At 47.9% G+C, this 19,960-nt stretch overlaps 1 protein-coding gene across 1 annotated transcript; it reads right to left on the reverse strand.

The window, feature by feature from the left end:
• Positions 1-2,585: 2,585 nt before the first annotated feature.
• On the reverse strand, positions 2,586-18,638 carry LOC117698686 (nectin-2-like). Its single transcript, XM_034490284.2, has 8 exons — positions 18,424-18,638; positions 15,793-16,146; positions 14,161-14,457; positions 11,794-11,911; positions 9,111-9,259; positions 7,737-7,838; positions 5,281-5,312; positions 2,586-4,312 (listed from the first exon to the last, which is right to left on the reverse strand). Exons 1-8 carry the CDS (start codon positions 18,554-18,556, stop codon positions 4,247-4,249), a joined length of 1,251 nt encoding a protein of 416 aa, XP_034346175.1. The 5' UTR covers positions 18,557-18,638; the 3' UTR covers positions 2,586-4,246.
• Between the last annotated feature and the right edge of the window lie 1,322 nt (positions 18,639-19,960).

Raw genomic sequence — 19,960 nt, forward strand, 5'->3', positions numbered from 1 at the left:
TACACACGTTTGTATGTGTATACATACAGACATAGATGTAGATAAGGATATAGATATGATTCTTCTGCCTGTGTCTGACTATCTGGTTTTCTGTCTTGATTCACGGTCTTTCATCCACATGTGAGTCTGCCCCACCTGGCATCCTCCTTGAGTCCCAGCAATAATAACCTCACACAACTTTTTAAGTTACAGCCGTTTAATGAAGTGCTGGGAGCCATTCACTCACCAGAGCTGTCAAGGCCTTCCCCTATTCTGATGCCCCCTAGTCTGCCTTGCGGGTTAACCCATCTGGAGAAGAGCAATGTTACCGAGCCCCTGACATTACTTGGTGGGCAAGCACTAATGTTTTGACTAAATGTGCATCTTGTGATGCTGTATAAGCTGAGAGCCATCTTTTATGCACCATAGTACACATTGGTCCCCGGGTATATATGCATAACGGAGAAGAAGGGGAAACATGTTTACTTGCACCCTGGACCATAAAGAAGAAAGACCCATCCCTTTCCTCGTACCTCTTCTGGTTGGAGCAGGAAAAGCCCGTTCAGTCATCATGGGCATATTGGCTTTTATCACGAGAGATAAAAATTTTAAGAAACTAAGTAGACAGGTTGATTGGGACCTTAAAAATTTCCATTCTTCTGGCCTGGTAGTGGTGGCTCACGCCTCTAACTCTAATCCCAGAGGCAGGCGGATCTCTGAGTTCGAGGCCAGCATGGTCTACAGAGTGAGTTCCAGGACAGCCAGGGCTACACAGATCTTGTCTTGAAAACAAGACAAAATAAAAGTTTCCATTTTTGAGTGAAAACAACAGTTAGACTTCCTTATGGTCCTACAAAATCCAGAGGTTGAGACTTACTTCTCATGAGATAAGGGAGATTATGTCTGGCTTTAGGGAAACCTGTTGTTTCTATGCTAATTGATCAGAAATAATTCGAGAAAATCTTGTTCTGGTTGGGAACAACTTCAAAAAGGGAACAAGACAAAAAAGTAAAACAGATCATTGGTGCCAGTCTCTGCCCTCTTGTTCCCGTGACCAACAACTCCGCTGTCAGCCCTGCCTGGGCCTTTAGTTCTCATTCTGATTGGTGGGTTCAGCATCTTAAACTATATGTTCAATTATGTATCCCTTCAGTAAAATTAATGATTCTAAAACCAAGTACACCATGTACAAAACTCAAATCCAAATGCATCCCAGCCTTTTATTTACTTTTATTTAAGCACAGGATCTGGGACTATTAGAGGAAAACACTTCAAGATCTCCTTCTCTTCAGCAGTGTCTGGTGGTGCACACTGTTAGTCCCAGCACCCAGGAGGCAGTGGCAGGAGAATCTGTGTGAACTCCAGGACTGCCAGAACCACACAGAGACCCTGTTTAAAACAAACAAACGAGAAAACAACAACCCAGTCAACAAATGGGCTCACAAAATTAATAGTCAGCTCTCAAAACACGCAATACAAATGGCAATACAGATATAAAAAAATGTCTGTCTTAGGGTTTCTATTGTTCTGAAGAGACACCATGACCAGAGTAACTCTTATAAGAAAAGCATTTAATTGGGGCTGGTTTATAGTTTCTGAGGTTTATGCCAATATCACCATGGCGGGAAGCATAGGGGTACACAAGCAGCCATGGTGCTGGAGAAGGCGCCAAGAGCTACTTCCGGATTGGGGCAGCAGGAAGACAGAGTGATACTGTGTCTGGCCTGAGTTTCAAAACCTTAAAGCCCAGCCCTTGTGACACACTTCCTCCAACAAGGCCACACTTCCTAATAGTGCCACTCGCCACGAGCCCATGGGGACCATTATACTCAAACTATCACAGTATCCGACCTCATAAGCTATTAAGGAAATACAAGTTAAAATCATATTGGGGTGGGGGTTCGAGAGATGGCTCAGCGGCTAAGAGCACTGACTGATCTTTCAGAGGTCTTGAGTTCAATTCCCAGCAACCACATGGTGGCTCACAACCATCTGTAATGGGATCCGATGGTTTCTTCTGGTGTGTCTGAGGAGAGTGACAGTGTACTCACATACATAACAGAAATAAATAAATCTTTAAAAAAAAAAAAAAAAAACCTATATTGAGGAATTTCAGGCCAGCCTGTTTTATAGAGTGAGTTCCAGGACAGCCAGGGATACACAGAGAAACCTGTCTCAAAAAAAGCAAAAACAAGGCAAAAAAAAATTAGTAATTTAAAAAGTAAAAACCTACTGAGAGGGCGTAGAAGTGCTTAGTGCTTCAGAGCGTGCGCTGCTCTGCCAGAGGACCTGCACTGCGTGCTTAGCACCTGTGTGGGGCTGCTCACAAGAGCGTGTAAGCCTGGCTCCTGATTCGTGCCTTCTTCTGGCCTCTGCTCTCGCGCACACGCACACACTGAAATTCCACCTCACCTCATTCCAGTAAGAATGGCGGTCAAAGAAGAAACAATAGCAAACCCCCTTGCAGAACGAGGGAACCCTTCCGTGGTATGACTGCTGGTGCAGGTGTGTGTCCACCCTTACACTGTGGATGTACTTTCTCTAAAAACCTGAATATACACGATACGTCATTTCTCCGCTGGTGAAATGAGCCCATTTAAGCCAGATTAGATTTTATCTTATTTTATTTTGATTATATTTGTTTATATGAGTACACATATTTTATTATATTATATTTGTTTATATGAGTACACATTATTGCTGTCTTCAGACACACCAGAAGACGTGAATCAGATCCTATTACAGAGCCACATGTGGTTGCTGGGAATTGAACTCAGGACCTCTGGAAGGGCAGCCAGTGCTCTTAACCACTGAGCCATCTCTCCAGCCCCAGATTAGATTTTATTAAAAGCAGGTTTATTTCGAAGCTGCTCTTGGGTGAGTTCACTGGCCCCAATGACTGAGGCCAGGGGAGTCAGCATGGGGAGGTGGAAGGGAAGAAAAGAAAAGGCACAATTAGAAGAGAGGAGAGAAGAATATGAGAGAGAGAGTATCAAAATTTCTGGATTATACAGAGAACTTCTGGGGAAGGTCAGTGTTGGGGGCAAGGTATGCCAAGTAGGGACTGAGGGATGCTGGGAGAACCAGGAGGCTGGGTCTACTTTGATATGTAAAATATGCGCCTCAGTCTCTTGTCCCTGGGGTCAAACATTACAGACTACAGGACCTGGTATTCCTGGGAATTAACTAAATCCACCAGAGACAATTACAGGCACAATACCTCAGGTGTGGAACCAGTCCAGCTGGCCGCCCACAGAGGAATGGGTAAAGAATATGTACACACACAGTTGGAATTTTTCAGCCACTAAGAAAAACAAAGTTACAGGGAACTGGATACAACTGGAGAGAACAGTATCAGAGAAATCAAGTCAGACTCAGAAAGACAACTACAATTTTGACAAACACAAACTTTCTTTTTTCATTTGTGGTTCACACATTTTTGAGTAGCTCAATAAAATGTTTGTAATTAAGACATAAATCAGAGTAGTGTCTGGGAAGAAAAAGAAGACCAAATGGATTGAGAGAAGAGAGTGAAGGGAGCAGGGGTTGGGCTGTATTTAAACTTGAAGACAAATAAATTAAAATAAATTAGCTTACCATCATTCTTGGCTACGTAGTAAGTTTGAGGTTAGTTTGGGTTCTATGAAATACTCTCAAAAATATATATATGTAACTAACTATATAGCTTTTTATAAATATATAAGTTACTTCATCAGAAAGAAGACCTAGAAAAGTGCAGTGGCACACACACCTTTAACTCCAGCATTGGGGAGGTAGAGGCAGACGGATCTCTGAGAGTTTGAGCCTAGCCTTGGCTACATACTGAGACTTTGTCCACAGAGGAGATAGCCCCAACTGAGTGAATTTATAAAGAGAGTGTGCAGTTGAATCACAGGGTGGAAGTCTTTCAAGTCTAGCACATACGTGAGGTAGATTTACCTTACCCAAAGAAAGACTTCAGTTTCTGACTGTCTCAAAGCCTGTTAGCTTGTCTTTGCATAGGCAGGGCTTTGCTTTATAACCCAAGCTAGACTCAACCTTGCTTTATGTCCCCCCCAGCTGGCCAAGATGTCAAGTGTGAGCCAACACCCTGGGTTCCATGAGTCCCTTTGACAACGTGGAATTTGGCAGCATCCTGGGAGACTCCCCAAACTTGCTATGCTTATCACACTGGGCAGCCAGTCTCTCTGGAGGCTTCTTCATTTATGGGAGTAGGGTTCCAGTTGTTATATCTTCAAGTCCCTTAGTTCTGTCTACCTCAGCACCGTCACCTCATGCTGTTTGGCTCCACGGTCTGGATAGAGATGCCGTTCACAGATGAATATCGGATGTTCTGGATGGGGGACAACAGACATGACACTTCGGTCAGAACCTCTTTCAAGTAAATGGTCTTCCCGGTGAAGTGAGGCATTCAAGGAACCGGACCACTTGGCCCCTAAGCAGTGGACATAGGCAGGGATTAGGAGGTAGGAACCTTGGCACTCTAGCGTCAGAGGCAGGAGGATCATCAGAGGCCTAGCCTAGGCTACATAGTGAGATGTCCCCCCCAAAAACAGAGAGGGCTTTAACAGGGATGCAATGGCACACACCTGTAATCCCATCACTGGGGAGATAGAGGCAAGTGGGCCAAGTTGTAGGAGGAGCTAAGGTGGGAGGAGTAAGGAGAGGAAGAGGAGAAGGAAGAGGAGGAGCTAGGGAAGGTAGAGAGAGAGGGAGAGGAACACTGAGGCGGATGTTCATGAGTCTCCCACAGTCTAAGGTAGTTGGTATATCTAGGTTGGGTATTGGGTTACACCTCTGATTGAGTGGGCATCTTTTTATTGATCATTACTAAATATATAAACCTTTGGATAATCTAAGCATTAGAGTCTCATTTGTACTGAGCCCTTGTGGTTGGCGGGATGGTCTGGGCAATGCCCAGCCTTGCAGAGACAGCATGGAAGATTGGCAGAGCCATCTCCCATGCTGGCGTCTCGTGGGTGGAAGGGCTGGTGTTTCTGGCTGGCCGTTTCTAGCTGCAGCACGCACATGGCCTCTGGCCACAGAACATGGCGGCTGAGCTCAGCAGAGCTGCTGCAGCGTAGATAGTTGGCTTGACCAGAGGCCCTTTTAAATAATTATTTCAACACCAAGTGTTCAAGGTCCAGTGGTGCACAAACTGGGGACCTGGAAAATCCCAGTTCCCAATGCCATACTGCAGCTATTTGCCCCATACCCTGCTCCCCCATGAGACAGTTCCAGAAATGGGTCTGTGGACCACTCAGATCCCTTCATCTTTCTCCCTTGTGCCTCTGTACTCACATTCTCTGAGGGCCTGGACTGCAGACAACAACCTAGAGAAACAAGAGAATTCGTCAGGAAAAAAGAGACTCTGGAATCATGGGAAGAGGATGTCTGAGACCCTGGAATTATGGGAAGAGGATGTCTGAGACTCTGGTATCATGGGAAGAGGATGTCTGAGGGTATCTGGGCTTCTTTGGCCTTTTCGTTGACACAGGACAAGGAAGAGCCAGGCATGGTGGTGCACACACTTTAGAAGTAGACCAGTACTTTAAGGTCATCGCTGGCTTAAAGAATTTGAGGCCAGCCTAGACTTTATGAGACCCAGTCTCAAAGAAAGAAGAGGTGGGTGTGGGGTGGGGTTGGGGGAAGATAGCTCAGTGGTTAAGAGCACTGGCCATTCTTACAGAGGACCTGGATTCAGTTCCCAGCACACACATGGTGTCTCACAACCACCTGGAACTCCAGCTCCAGGGGATCTGACGCCCTCTTCCGGCCCCTGTAGGCATTGCATGCATGTACTACACAGCCATAAATGAAAACAAAGCACCCATGCATGCTAAAACAAAACAAAATATAAAGCCAGGCATGGTGGTGTACACCTTCAGTCCCAGCATTTAGGAGGCAAAGGCAGGTGTATCTCTGTGAGTTCAAGGGTACCCTGGTCTACATACTGGATTCCAGGTCACCCTGGGCTAAGGAGTGAGAACCTGTCTCTAAAACAAAATAATTTGCTCAAGGGCCAAAAATTCCATCTCTGCCCTTTAGGGCTGGTGCGACATTGGGGCTAGTGAGTTAGCCTCTGTGTGTCTGAGTTCCCTGAACTATCCAACAGCGGTCAGTCAGTAAATGGAATATGTCTCTTTTGTGACAAGAGACAAGAAGACATTGGGGATGCAGCTGGGAACAAGAGACAGACACCCCCACCTTTCTGGAGCTTTAACAGGGATGATAATCACTATTAAAATCAATAATGATCGCAGCTAGCCTGTGCCCAGCATGTGGCTTCCCAGGCAGCCAGGGCTTTGTGCTAACCTTGTTATCTGCACTAGCATGTCAATCCACAGAGACAAAGCCACTCCTCCCCCAGGGACATAACCGCTGCAACGAGGGCTGTAGTGTAGCTTTATCTTGGAGGAAAAGGCCCTGACATGTAGCCCAGGCTGGCTTCTAACTTACACTCTTCCCATCTCTGCCTCCCAAGGGCTGGGATGACAGAGGCCTGCGTCATCACGCCCCAGAATATGGCTCTTGTGAATCAGGCATGTGTTAGAAGTCAAGATTCAATGCAAGCTGTCAGGACACCATTCAACTGTAAGGGGCAGAGTCTAGCAGGGGGAAGGTTGGTCACTGGTGTGGAACCTTGCAGGAATTATTGGGACCCTGATAGATTCATTTTCTCCCCCTGCCTCTCCTCTTTTTACTTATTTTTTTCTCTTCAAGACAGGCTTTCACTGTGTAGATTTTGGCTGTCCTAGAACTCGCTCTGTAGACCAGGCTAGCCTTGAGCTTACAGAGATTCAACTGTCTCTGCCTCCCCAAGTGTTGAGATTAAAGGTATGTACCACCATTGCCTGGCATGTTTTTGTTTTTTGAGGCAAGGTCTCATGTAGCCCAGGCTGACCTATGTAGCTGAGGATACCCTCGACCCTGACAGTTCCTGCCAAGCCCTCTGTGCTCACAGTCCACCAGAAGAGGTACACACGACCCAAATAGTGAGCACCAGGACTGAGCAAGGCTGGTCTGGGAGAGACTGCCTTGTTCTGTGAGAGGTCAGAAAGAACTCTGTAGAGGAGGAGGCAGGGCCCAGGTGACTGGGGATAGGGTGGGGACAGATTTATTTCCTGTTTGAAGAAATAAGGCAGTCACAAAAAGATGGCCTTCGATGACCAACTGGTCATTCTGTACCTGTGTGGCTGCAGCAGGCAGGTTGGTCAGTTAAAGCACACATCCCTTTGTCCACACAGCATAGGCCTGTGTGCAGACTACACTGGCATTCAGAGATAGTGCTTAGGCAGAGTTGGTCTATGGAAAGGGAGGGGCTGAGGGTGTGGCTCAGTGGTAGAGCCCCTGCCTAGAATCCCCCAGTGAGGGGCTGGGGGAGTGGCTCAGTGGTAGAGCCCCTGCCTAGAATCCCCCAGTGAGGGGCTGGGGGAGTGGCTCAGTGGTAGAGCCCCTGCCTAGAATCCCCCAGTGAGGGGCTGGGGGCGTGGCTCAGTGGTAGAGCCCCTGCCTAGAATCCCCCAGTGAGGGGCTGGGGGCGTGGCTCAGTGGTAGAGCCCCTACCTAACATACACAAAACCCAACATTCCATCTCCACTACTTCAAAACCAAATCCAAAACACTAAGCCTCCCTGGCTGTACTGTGGACGCATGCCTGTGGCTGCTTCGGACCAAGGCTGCAGAGTGGGGACTCCTTCCTTCGCAGTGGCTCTGGCAAGGGGGTGGAGGAGTATACTCAGGAGGAAAAGACTTACCACGCTTGCGTGCCCAGATTACAATGAGTAGGATACTGAGGACTGTGACAGCAAGTACGACAAGGACGATGTAGCCTGTGCTAAAGCTCGTCTTTGGTGGCTCTGGAAAATGCAAGCAGGTGAAGAAAGTTACCCATACATCACCCTTGCATCTTTGACACAACACCCCAAATTCCAAGGCATCCCATCTCCCTCGGTCTACAGTGCCCAGATCTTGACCACATTTTCTGGTTATTAGAGTGGGACTGTTTGTTTTAGTTTTTGGTTTTGAGATATGGGCTCATGTAGCCCAGGCTGACCACAAACTTGTTATGTAGCCAAGGATAACCCAGAACACCCATTTCTCCTCCCTGTCTGTCTCCCAAGCACTGTGATTACAGACGTGTACCACAATACCCAGTAGATGACATGCTAGGGTTTGAACCAGGGACTCATGCCTGTTAAGCAAGCATTCTACAGAATAAACCCCATCCTTGGCCCTGGCTGTTCAGGCTTTTGAACCTTCTGCTTCAGCCCTCCAAGGTGTTGAGAAGCGTGCACCCCTACACCTGGCTTCAGAGATAGAAGACATAAAGAAAATTCCTGGACCAGCCCTGGATCCAACCATAGCCTAAGCTGCACTTTCAACAAGTTATTTTCCCAAGTAAGAGCTACAGTTATTCATGTGCGTGTGTTTGCAGAAGTGTGCACATGTGCCTTGCCATGTTGGGTAAGTGGAGGCTGGAAGACAACTTGTGCAAGTTGGGTCTCTCCTTCCAGTGAAGGTGCCAGCGATTGAACTCAGATCATCGGGCTTGGCAGCAAGCCCCTTTATTCACTGAGCCATCTCTGTGCCTCCTGCCCCGCTTTCAGGCTTTCTTTGCTTAGTACGTCCAATACACTTGGAAAGAGATTTCCGAGTCCCTCTGTAGAATCTTTTATAAGCAGCCCCTGTCAATAGACAAGCTTATGGCCAACATGCTGAGGCAGGAAATAGGAGGTGGGACATCCAGCAGGGAGAGAGCCAAGTGTGGGAGGACTGGGCCCCAGACAGAGAAAGATGGCCGTGTGTAACTAAGGACCAGGTAAACAGCCACGTGGCAGAATTTAGACTAGAATAACAGGATCATTAAATCATAAACCAGTCGGCAAACATGCCTAGCTATATGGCTTAGCTATATGTAAATACATTTGAGTCTTAGAGACGTTATTTCCAGGAGTTTGGGGCTGAGAGGAAAGACATGCACTTATGGAAAACTCCTTACCACATGCCTTAGTCAGAGGCTTCCCACACCTGCGGCAGCCTGTCTGCCACCCTGGTGAAGTCTGCCACCCAGATCCCACTGCTAAGGGTCACCCTTCTGAGCCTCCCCTCCTTGTCTGAGGACCACTCACCTTTAACTAGGATGCACTTTTGGCCCTGCCCAGACCCTAGGGCATTCGTGGCTTTGCACACAAAGATCGTGTTATTGAGACCATCCAAGGTGGAGATTAGAAGCCTATTGCCCTGAGGCTCAGCGGGGGTGGGTAAGGAACCCAAGGTCCTGGGGAAGACAGGATAGTGAGCAGATGGCCTCTGTGATGGAAACAAATAGTGTGGCAGGGACACTGTCCTGCGCTGGCCACATACTGGCCTGGCTTTGGGTTCAAGTCCTCACCTCCGGCTGTCCCTCATACGGCCACCAGAGGGCACACAGACACAGAACCATTTCCAGGGCTCTCAGGGCCAGGCTTCACTCAGACAGAGGAAGGCCCGGGCTCCATGAGATCCACCCCCTCTGATACCTGTGCACATTAACATGGACCTCCAGCTCCATGCACCAACACCTCACTTAGGCCTTTGCAGAAGCAAGGGTTGATGGTGGCAGAAAAGCATTTGCAAATGCCATTCTCTCTACCTGCAATGCCCTTCCTCGGGTGCTGAGCTCTGCCCGCCCTCCTCCAGGCTTCTGCTCTCAGGCACAGCCTTGCCACTGAAGAGCTGCCCTCCTTACCCCAGCCCCTGTTTTATCTTTCCCAGACATTTATCTTTCCCAGACATTCTTTACAGCTTTATCTTGCTCGGTGAGGCAGAAAGCTCACAAACACAGAGACTTTGGCCAACCTTATGCACCAAGCTGGGTTGGAGGATGGGCGCAAGCCATCAGAAGGCACCCAAGCAGGGAGGGAGCAGGTGTGGAAGTGTGGCGTTCTGAGCACTGAAATGACTCAGAGGTGTTCTACCACTCAGTCAGGCTCCCAGTCCTCAGATGCCTAATGTTGATGTCATTTCCTTCCACTAAAAACTGGCAATGTGGTGTGGCCGCCAACCATCATGGCATAGCATGATTGCACAGCTGAAATAGCAAAGGGATCTCCTTATCCCACAATACAGGACTGGTTAAATAACCGATGATATACAGAGTGTAGAATCTAACAACATGAAAATATGGGCAGGGTCTAGTGGGGGGGGGGGGGCAGGAATCCTAGCAAGCAGGAGGCTGAGACCACAGGGTCGTCAGTTCATGGGCTGCAGTACCAGAACAAGAACCTGAGGCAGGATCGCAGCAGTGCTGAGCCAGCTGTGCTGAGGTCTACGAAAAAGCCAAACATGGGGCCAGTAAGATGACGCGACAGGTGGAAAGTGCTCCCCACCAAGCCTGGAGACCCAAGTTGGATCCCCAGGACATGGGTGGTGGAAGGAGAAACTGGATTCCTGCCTTCTGACCTCCACATGTGCATGGTGGCCTTGGCTGCCTAGTCCCCACAAAATAAATAAATAAATGTAATAATTTTTTTTTTTAAAACTCCAAATTATGGGCAGTGAAATATCAGTCAGAAAATCCTTGGCCTAGATTTTTGTTTTCTTTTGAGCATTCATTTGGAAAATTCCTATGACTGTGCATATTTGGAAATTTCCCTAACAAGACATTGGAGGAAACAAGGTTGTGAAACTATGAGCTTTGACAGTTTATAAGGTGGGAGAGAAGATGTGCAAACTGCTCTGGGACAAGATTACAGCCGTCGGGGACCAGAAAAATAGGGTGGTGCGTGTGTGCATTTGTGTGTGCTTGTGTGCATGTGTGTGTGTCTGTGTGCATGTATGTGTGACTAATCAAAGGCTTTCAGGAGGTGAGTGGCTATGCTTGAGTACATGCACTAATGAGTCTGTTTGAAAGTTCTAGAATGGTTTATCCAAAGTATTTTTGAAATAAAGAAAGAAGTCTAATAAAAATTGTGTTAAATTATTTATACATTTGGCAGGTGCCAGAGAGCTTGCCTAGAATCCCCCAGTGAGGGGCTGGGGGTGTGGCTCAGTGGCAATGTATTTTTCTAGTGTTTATGAGGCCCTGATTCTAGCCTTCACTGGAAAAGAAAGTCACCCTGGTTTTCTTTTTCCCTTTTCTCTTTGAGATGAGGTCTTTATGTGTGTGGTCCTGGGGACCACAGGCTCTTGTTTGCACAGCAAGCACTCTCCCTTTCCCTTCCATATAATCTTAACCTCCAGAGGCATGTGGAACTTCTGACAGCTCTGAGGTAACTTTCTGATCTGTGCACTGGAATGACTGGTGGCTTCAGGAGCAGAGGAGGCGGGCAGTTAGGAATCAAACGGATCTGGATGAAGGCAGACATCTTTGATTTGCTTCTATCCTGGGTGACTCACTTAAGGACTTAAACCATTGTCCCAGCTCTTTGTGACCTTTAACCTGCACAGAGAAGGGGGTTCCCAGAGAGTGTGGAGGGGAAAAAAAAAACCCTGGACAGCTGGTGTGGCCATGGCCTGAATACAACCACCCTGAAAACCCCAGTCACAGTCACAAGATTAAAATTTTACTAGGACTATGATTCTACCGATTTTGATTTTTTGGGGGGAGGGGCAGTGTAGCCCTGGCTGTCCTGGAACTTGCTCTGCAGACCAGGCTAGCCTCCACCTCAGAGTTGTCAGCTCCTGCTTCCAGCATGCTGGGATTAACAGTGTGTGCCACCATGCCCAATTCTCTTTTAGTTGCTTCTGTATAAAGTTAACTTCTGTCTCAGATCTCTGGGTCCTGACCCCAGCTCCCCTCCCACAGACGCTGTTCAGGTCCCTGTCACTCACGTGTTCCATTCATATCTGTAGGGCGCTGGTTTGCTGCGAGCTTCACAGGTCAGGACCATGTTGGTGAGGCCAGCGTGCCAGCTGTCATCATAGCCAGAGATGGACACTTCAGGTGGGTCTGGAGAGAATGGACATGAGGCTGAGATCTGGGCAGTGCCTGAGGGGACCTCTCCTGAGCAGGAGGCAGCTTGGCAGCTCTGGGGATCAGCCCATGATGGTTAGGTCTGGGCTTCCTTTGTCGGGGACACAATGGGGACTTCTCAGGTTCCTCCTTTAACTGAAGTTTCCTGCACTAGGCCCTGGCTTGTCTTGTGTGTCATGTGAGCAAAGGTTTTTCTGGACACTCCAAACATACAGGCGCACATTCATGGCTCTGTCAAGAGAGCCCAGGGTGGGCAGTGGTGGGAAGGAAGGGGTGGAGACTGCTCAAGAGCTCCTATAGGAGCTAGGCATCGACCCCAGCACTTGGGAGGCAGAGGCAGGAGGGCTATCAGTTTGAGGGCAGCCTGGGCTACATTGAGAGATCCTATCTCAACTGACTCTCTGAAAAGCAAGATTGTGTTGACACTGTTGATGATCTTGGTGTAGACTGGGTGTGGGAGAGCAGAGCAGAGGCCGGATTAGGGGAAAGTTCACTCCCGGGGAGCGGGCACGGAAGCTATGGGGGGGACGACAATAGTAAGGTAAATAAAAAGAAAAGTTTTTAAGACAGACGTGTGCGTGCGTGCGTGCGTGCCTGCTGGATGGGGCAGTATAGACGACATAGGAGCTTAATCCCTACAGTACAGTATGGTAGCCACCACCCACACAGACGCTCAGAGCTTCAGAGACAGCTGGTCTGAGACACACAAACTTGAAGATTTATTCTGGCAAGATGAACATAAAAGGTCTCATCAAGACTGAGAAATCAGCCGGGCAGTGGTGGCGCATGCCTTTATTCCCAGCACTTGGGAGGCAGAGGAAGGTGGATTTCTGAGTTCGAGGCCAGCCTGGTCTACAGAGTGAGTTCCAGGACAATATAGAGAAACTCTGTCTCGAAAAACAAAGCAAAACAAAACAAAACAAAACAAAAAAAGAAAAAGAGAAAGGACTGAGAAGTCAATCATGCGCCAAAATGATAATCTCTGGCGGGCAAGACGGCCCAGTGGGTGCCTGCCACTGCCACCAGGCCCAATACCCCTGGTCAAACCTTGACTCTCACAAGGTGGGGGCTCTGATTTCCACACATGCGCAGTGCATCCCCTTGGACACATAATGAATAAATACCTAGATGTGATACATTTTTAAAAACGAATCTTTTAGATACTTAGGCAAAATCCATTGAACATTAATTGCATTTGGGTTTGTTCGTAAGTGTGTTGTAGCCCAGGCTGGCCTCAAACCCAGACGCTCTGACCTTAGCCTCCCACACATGGGATTCCATGTGTGCACTACCACACCAGACTTACAGGGTCTCAGGTAGCCCAGGCTAGACTTAAGTATGTTTCCACTGAGCCCCGAGAGCGGTGATCCTCAGCCTTCCTAACGCTGTGACCTTTTACACAGTTCTTCATGCTGTCGTCAACCCCAACCATAAAGTTATTTTTCTTGCTACCTCATAACTGTCATTTTGCTACTACTATGAATCGTAATGTACATATCTGTGTTTCCCGATGGCTTTAAGTGACCCCTGTGAAACTTATGCCACCCCCCAAGAGGGTCAAGACCCACAGGTTGAGAACCACTGCCCTAGGATGACCTTGAACTTCCTGCCTCCACTTTCGAGATGCTGGGATTATAGGTGTGTGCTACCATGCCAGGCTTATGTGATGCTGGGGTTCGAACCCATGGCTCTGTGCAAGCTGGACAAGCAAACGGAGTATGCTATGTCCTATTTCTGTTGGACGGTGCTGGGTGGACTCTCTAGCCCTGTCTATGTCGGTAAATCCGCAGGTGTTGCTGTCAATTAGGTATCTAGGGGAGGTGTCTGTGGCTCCACGGACTGTGATCGACATCCAGGGAACACAGCTAATTACATGTGCTGATGCCGGGGAGACAGGCAGCCCAGAGATGCGCCAGTGTAGACAGCGCCGGCAGTTTGGACTATGGAGGACCCAGGACACAGTTTCAAACTGTGGGGCGGGGTCCACATAGCCTGCCATGATTGGGACGGAGGAACGTAGTTGGGCAGATCGGCATAGACAATACGGGAGAGGGTTACCATGCTGGGGAAACAGTGGGTGCCTTAGAGAACCAGGGTAAATAAGGAGGTGTATGTAGCGTAGACAGTGACAGTGCCCCCACAGCTGGTCTAAAGAGTGAGTTAGCAAGGAGAGGGAGGATGGGGGGGGGAGGTTAGGCCTTGTACGCATGCGCAGGCACACTCACATGGTAGGGAAAGGGTCAAAGGCAGCTGGTCCGGCTCGTGGGAGCCTTCATGCTCCACCCTGCAGGTGATGTTCTTGCCATCTGCCTGACGAGAAGGCACCATGGAGTAGTAGCTGGTAACTGTGATGGTGCCCGGCTGGGACCCTTGTTTCTCCGTTTCATGGTGGCTTCCATTCACATTCGAGAACCAAATGATTCGTCCGGGAGGGTGACCATCAGCAGAGATGCACTTAGCCACATCCTGCAGCGTCAAGGCGGGAGAAGGCTCCAGGGGCTCTGCAGTGTTGTTAGGTGGGGCTGCAAGAACCATTAAGGACACGTTCAACAGCAGAAGCAGCAAAAGGAAGAAAGCTCTTCACCCTTGATTTTTTTTTTTTTTTTTTTTGAGACAAGATCTCACTATGTAGCCCAGGTTGGCCTCGAGCTCATGAGCCTCTAGCTTCTGGTTCTTTGGTGGTGGAATACAGGCATGTGCCACTATGTATGATGCTAGAGGAACAGTTTAAAGGTATGAGATGGCCAATTTGAAATCCTAGCATTGGACTGGCAAGATGGCTCAATGGATATAGGTGTTTGCCGCCAAGCCCAGTAGCCCGAGTTCAATTCCTCAGACTCACATGGTAGAAGGATAATTCCTCTACCTTTGTCCTTTGACTGCCTCATGTACAGGCACACAAATAAATAAAATATAATGAAAAATATTAAATAAAATCTCAACTACATTCCTGGAGAGCTTAGATAGATGCAGGTTAAGTCTATATGGTAGGGGTGGGGGTGGAGGCGCAGATAAGAATACACAGGTCAAGTGGCCAGAATGGGTTTTAGGAGGGAACTGAGGAAGTGGCTCAACAGTTAACAAGCACAGGCTGATCTTCCAGAGGACCAAGGTTCAAGTCCCAGCACCAGTACTTCAGCTCACAACTGTCTATAACTCCAATTCCAGGGGACCCAACATCCTCTTTTGGACTTCATGAATATGTAACATATATTATCATATTTATGTATATATTTCTGCTATCTATCTATCTATTGCTCTTTGGTACACAGCTCTGTATTATTTGATTAAAGAAGGAAGAAATACTGTCTCTGGTCTTTCTCTCCTTCCCTCTCTATCTCTCCACCTCCATGTGTTCTCTGCCGGCCTCTTTGTTCTTTCTCTCTCTTTTTGTTTTTCTCTGTCCCCTTTCTTTCTCTGCCTCTACTCCCTTCCCATGCCCCTAAATAAACTTCAGTTTATATTAAAAAAAAAAAAAAGAAAGAAAGAAAAGAAATAGCCAGGTATAATGATGTACCCACTTAATCCCAGCACTCAGAAGGCAGAGGCAGGAGAATTGCTGTGAGTTTGAGGCCAACCTGATTTACACAGCGAGTTTCAGGTCAACTAGGGTTAGAGAGGATCGCATATCAAAAGGTCAGTTCAGGAGACTGGGGTGCAATGCCTGTAATGTTAGGGGGATAAGGTCATCCTCAGCTACACAGCATGTTGGAAGATAGCCTAGGCTACATGAGATCCTGCCTGGATCTTCTGACTTTCCCCACACCCGGTCTGGACAAATGGAGGCTATGTTATGTCCCAAGGGCATCTTGCCATCTAGTTTTGGCTAGCTCCCTGCTCCTCACCCCAGCTCTTACCGAGCACCCTCAGCCAGACACTGGCGCTCCTGCTGCCTCTGGGGAATGTGGCAATCTGACATTCATAGATGCCTTCGTCTTCCACCAACAAGTTCGAGATGGCCAGAGATGCGTTCTGCAGATCCTTGTCCTGCTTGGCAGCCAAGAATCTCATCTTCTCTGGCTTAACGATATTGGGCCCCTTCTTGGGGTGGAAGACAGCCACAGAAGGGTGGGATCCGTCCGGATTCTTCTTCATCCAGGTGATCTGGGTGATTGTCACATTGTCTTCAGAAGTCAGGCTACAGTGCAATACGGTCGACCCTCCCAAGACGCCGGTCGAATTGAAGGGCACGTGCACAGCTATATCCCCACCTGGGAAACCAGAGGCGATAATTCATTCTCTTAAGGTAATTTATTTTAAAGATGTATTTCCTTTTAGCTTATGTGTGTTAGTGTTTGCTAGCATGTATGTACATATAAAAATAATTTTTAAATCCATTTTTCCTTACTTAGTTACTACTAAATACCTAAGGCCAGAATAAATAAGGCCAGAAGCTCTGGCTCATTCCGTGAGCAGTTCATTTAACCCATTTAGAACACACACACAGACACACACCGACACACCCATGCACATACACACACCCACGCACATGCACACACGTACACACACACACACGTGCGCTCACACACATATGTACATGCACACCTGCGCATGCACACACACACACACACACATGTGCGCTCACACACATATGTACATGCACACCCGCGCACGCACACACACACACACACACACGTACACACACACACACACACACACACACGTGCGCTCACACACATATGTACATGCACACCCGCGCACGCACACACACACACACACACGCACACACACACACGTACATGCACGCACACGCGCACATATATATTTAGACTATATATCTACCATGTGGTCAGTTGCCTCTCCTTCAGTGCCTGCCTGCTGCTTCTTCAGAGTCTCCTCAGTGTCTCTCTGCTGGTTTACATCCGTCTCTCGTCCCCCTCCAGGATCTCTTTTTTATTTCTTACTATTTCCCAGAATCCTCTCTTCCTACTAGTGTTCCACTCCCTATTTCCTGCCCCAGCCCGTTGGCTTTTTTATTGACAGGTGATGTTTATAAGAGATTTTTCTCTACATGTGTGTCCACCCCATGTGTGCAGTGCCCATAGAAGCCAAAAGGGAGGCATGAAATTCCCCTGAATTTGAGATTCAAAGGACTGAGAATCACCATGTGGGAGCTGAGAACCGAACCCAGGTCCTCTACAGAAGAGCCAGTACAGCCCCTTATTTTACTTCAATAATAATAATAATAATAATAATAATAATATACTATCGTTATATTTAAATATTTATACATTATAATATAATTAAGTATATCATATTTAAATATTATTAGTGTAATTAAATATGTTTATATTACAAAATCTATTATAATGTACAATAATTTTGCCTTATAATAATCACATAATATTTATTATTATTATTATTATTATTATTATTATTATTATTATTATTGACAGGGTCTCAGTACATCCACCAGGCTGGTCTGGAACTCAGAGATCTGCTTGCCTCTGCCTCCTAAATTCTGGGATTAAAGGCATGCACCATCACACTGGGCTGCAGGCACCACTTATAAACGCAAACATGGAGGCATCGAAGAGTTTGTTAGGGGATCACACAGGCATAAGACGATAAGGTGGGGTTTGAATCTGGGCCGTTCATAGTCACTCCGCTAGGCCCTATGTGAAACTGTGTTTAACCCAACACACAGTAGGCCCTCAACATTAGGGAATACAGTGGCATGCATTTCTGCCACTGTAGAAATCTGAATTTCTGTAGAACTCTGATAACGACTTCAGAGTCCAGTTCTGGGAACGCAGGCCCCGCCATGGTGACCCTAGGGTACCCCTGTCAGTGGTTCCACCCGCCTCTGTCTCCTCTGTATTTGGATTAAAGGCCTGACCCACCACCTCTCTGTTTTGTTTTGGGTTTTGGTTGCAGCCATGAAGTAAGTAAGCATGCTGTTCCCCTCACTCTGAGCGCTCAGTGTGACTTGCTGCTGGTCCGCTCTGAGCTCCTAATTAGGTTGTGTGAGGGTCAAGGGTCTATCCTCAGCACCCTGCGTGCCCAAGGGTAGACTCCTGCTCTAGAATCCCCTAGTGAGGGACTGGCTTCAGTCTCCAACTCAACAAAAGTTAAAGAACAAATAAATCAACTCTGAGTTAGTCACGAAGAGCTTGCGGGAGAGGGCCAGGGTTAAAGTTCCTCGCGTGAGTCACCCAGATACTTTTTCTCAGTGTGCGTATGTCATTTATTTTACAATTAAAAAAAAAAAAAAAAAAACTTTGCGCGTGCGTGCGTGCGTGTATGTGCGCGGGCGCAGCGGGGCAAATCAGGGTCTCATTCCCGAGCCTAGGCTACTTTGGAACTCATGGCAACCCTCCTACCTCATCCTCCCCCGTATTAGGGTGGCTGGTGTGAGCCGCCATGCCCGATTTTTCTGGAATCTCATATCCGGAATCCAGACCTATGACTCTGGGCCCGGAAGAAGGGATCGGGTGGGCCTCTTGAGGTGCGCACAGGCCGGGGAGCAGGGGCGCGGGGCTACTTACCGGCTTCCCGGAGCGCATAGCAGAAGAGCAGCAGCATCCACGACATCGGCCACATCGGCCACACCGGGAAGCGAGAGGCACCGGAGAATTGGGCCATGTGGTTCCGGGTCCGATCCACCTGTTTGTAGTCCATGAGTTTCCCAGTTAGCAGCGATCAAGCGAGCGCCTTACCACTCCAAAGAGCTGGCGCCAACTGCCAGAATCTCAGCTGATCCGGCGCCGCCTAGGGACTGCCCAAATCCACTGCGCAGGCGCACACGCCGAACTAGCCCGCAGGGCGGGTTGAGCCTACCACCCTGGCAATTAGTGTCCTGTGAGCTTGTCATCCCTACACGGGAGTCGGGTGGGGAGGATGGGGGCAAGAGGATCAGGGGCTTAAAGCGGGTTCGAGGCCAGCCTAGGCCATCTGAAATCATCCCGGATTTTTTTTTTTTTTCTAATTAAAAATGATGGGGTGGGGGAGCTAGGCTTGAAATGTCTTTAATCACAGCACTCTGGAAGGCAGGCAGATCTGTGAGTTCTGTGTCAGTTTGGTCCACATAAACAAATCCAGCCTGTTTCAAGAAGAGATAGGGTCTCCTGAAGCACAGGCCGGCCTTAGACTGGCTATTCTAGGTCAGTGGTTCTCAACCTTCCCAATACAGTTCTTCATGCTGTGGTGATCCTTAACCATAACATCATTTTCATTGCTACTTATAACTGTAATTTTGCTACTGTTACGAATCATAATGTGAATATCTGACATGTGGGATATCTGGCATTCTTCCCCAAAGGGGTTCAAACTCACAGGTTGAGAACGACTGTTCTAGGCCACCCTTGAATTCCTGACCTTCCTCCCAACACCTTGGAATGCAGGAAGGACAGGCATGTGCTCCCCCAAACTGCATTCCTGCTCCGTTAATTTCTGAATGGGAATCCAAGGGGCAAGTCTTTTGGAAATCTCTGGATTTTCTTGTGTCCTGTGGCATTTCCACACTGAGACTCTGTTCCTTCTCTGACCATGCTGTCATGACTGTGGGGTTCCCCTTCTCCCAGATCTCCCCATTGCTGTGACATAAACTGGCAGGTCACTAAACCACCTCCCACACACACACCCAAAAAGGAAAAAGTTCCGTTCCCTTCTCCTCCCACTTTCTGCCCTGTGAATACAGTGTCTCTAGTCCTTCCCCACACAAAGGCTGTTCTGTCACTGAGTCTCTGGTCCTGTGTCTTTCTGTGCGTGGGCTCCAGCGCATGTACACACACACAGAGAGAGAGAGAGAGAGAGAGAGAGAGAGAGAGAGAGAGAGAGAGAGAGAGAAAGCTTGTCAGCTTCCTGAAGTGAAAGGAAATGATGGAAAAGTCAGATTCCTGGGGAAGCTGAGACCAACATTTACATTTTTCTTAATAACTATTTTTTGTTGTTGTTCTTTAATGACTGTTTCCAATTTTGATAGATTCTAAACTGCTTTTGTATGTATGTATGTATGTGTGTATGTGTATGTATGTGTGTATGTGTATGCCTGGGTGTGTATGAGTTAGTGTATTTATGTAGTGT

The sequence above is a fragment of the Arvicanthis niloticus genome, chromosome 1 (assembly GCF_011762505.2).
Source record: "Arvicanthis niloticus isolate mArvNil1 chromosome 1, mArvNil1.pat.X, whole genome shotgun sequence".
In the NCBI taxonomy this organism is placed as follows: Eukaryota; Metazoa; Chordata; class Mammalia; order Rodentia; family Muridae; genus Arvicanthis; species Arvicanthis niloticus.

What these genes read in the sequence shown, in the direction of transcription:
- LOC117698686 (XM_034490284.2), bottom strand. Translation starts at nt 18,556, where the DNA reads ATGGACTACAAACAGGTGGATCGGACCCGGAACCACATGGCCCAATTC. An exon ending in TGTCTGGCTGAGGGTGCTCG is followed by an intron (nt 14,458 to 15,792) that starts GTAAGAGCTGGG and finishes TGGTTCTTGCAG; the next exon opens with CCCCACCTAACAACACTGCA. An exon ending in TTTGACCCTTTCCCTACCAT is followed by an intron (nt 11,912 to 14,160) that starts GTGAGTGTGCCT and finishes CATTCTCTCCAG; the next exon opens with ACCCACCTGAAGTGTCCATC.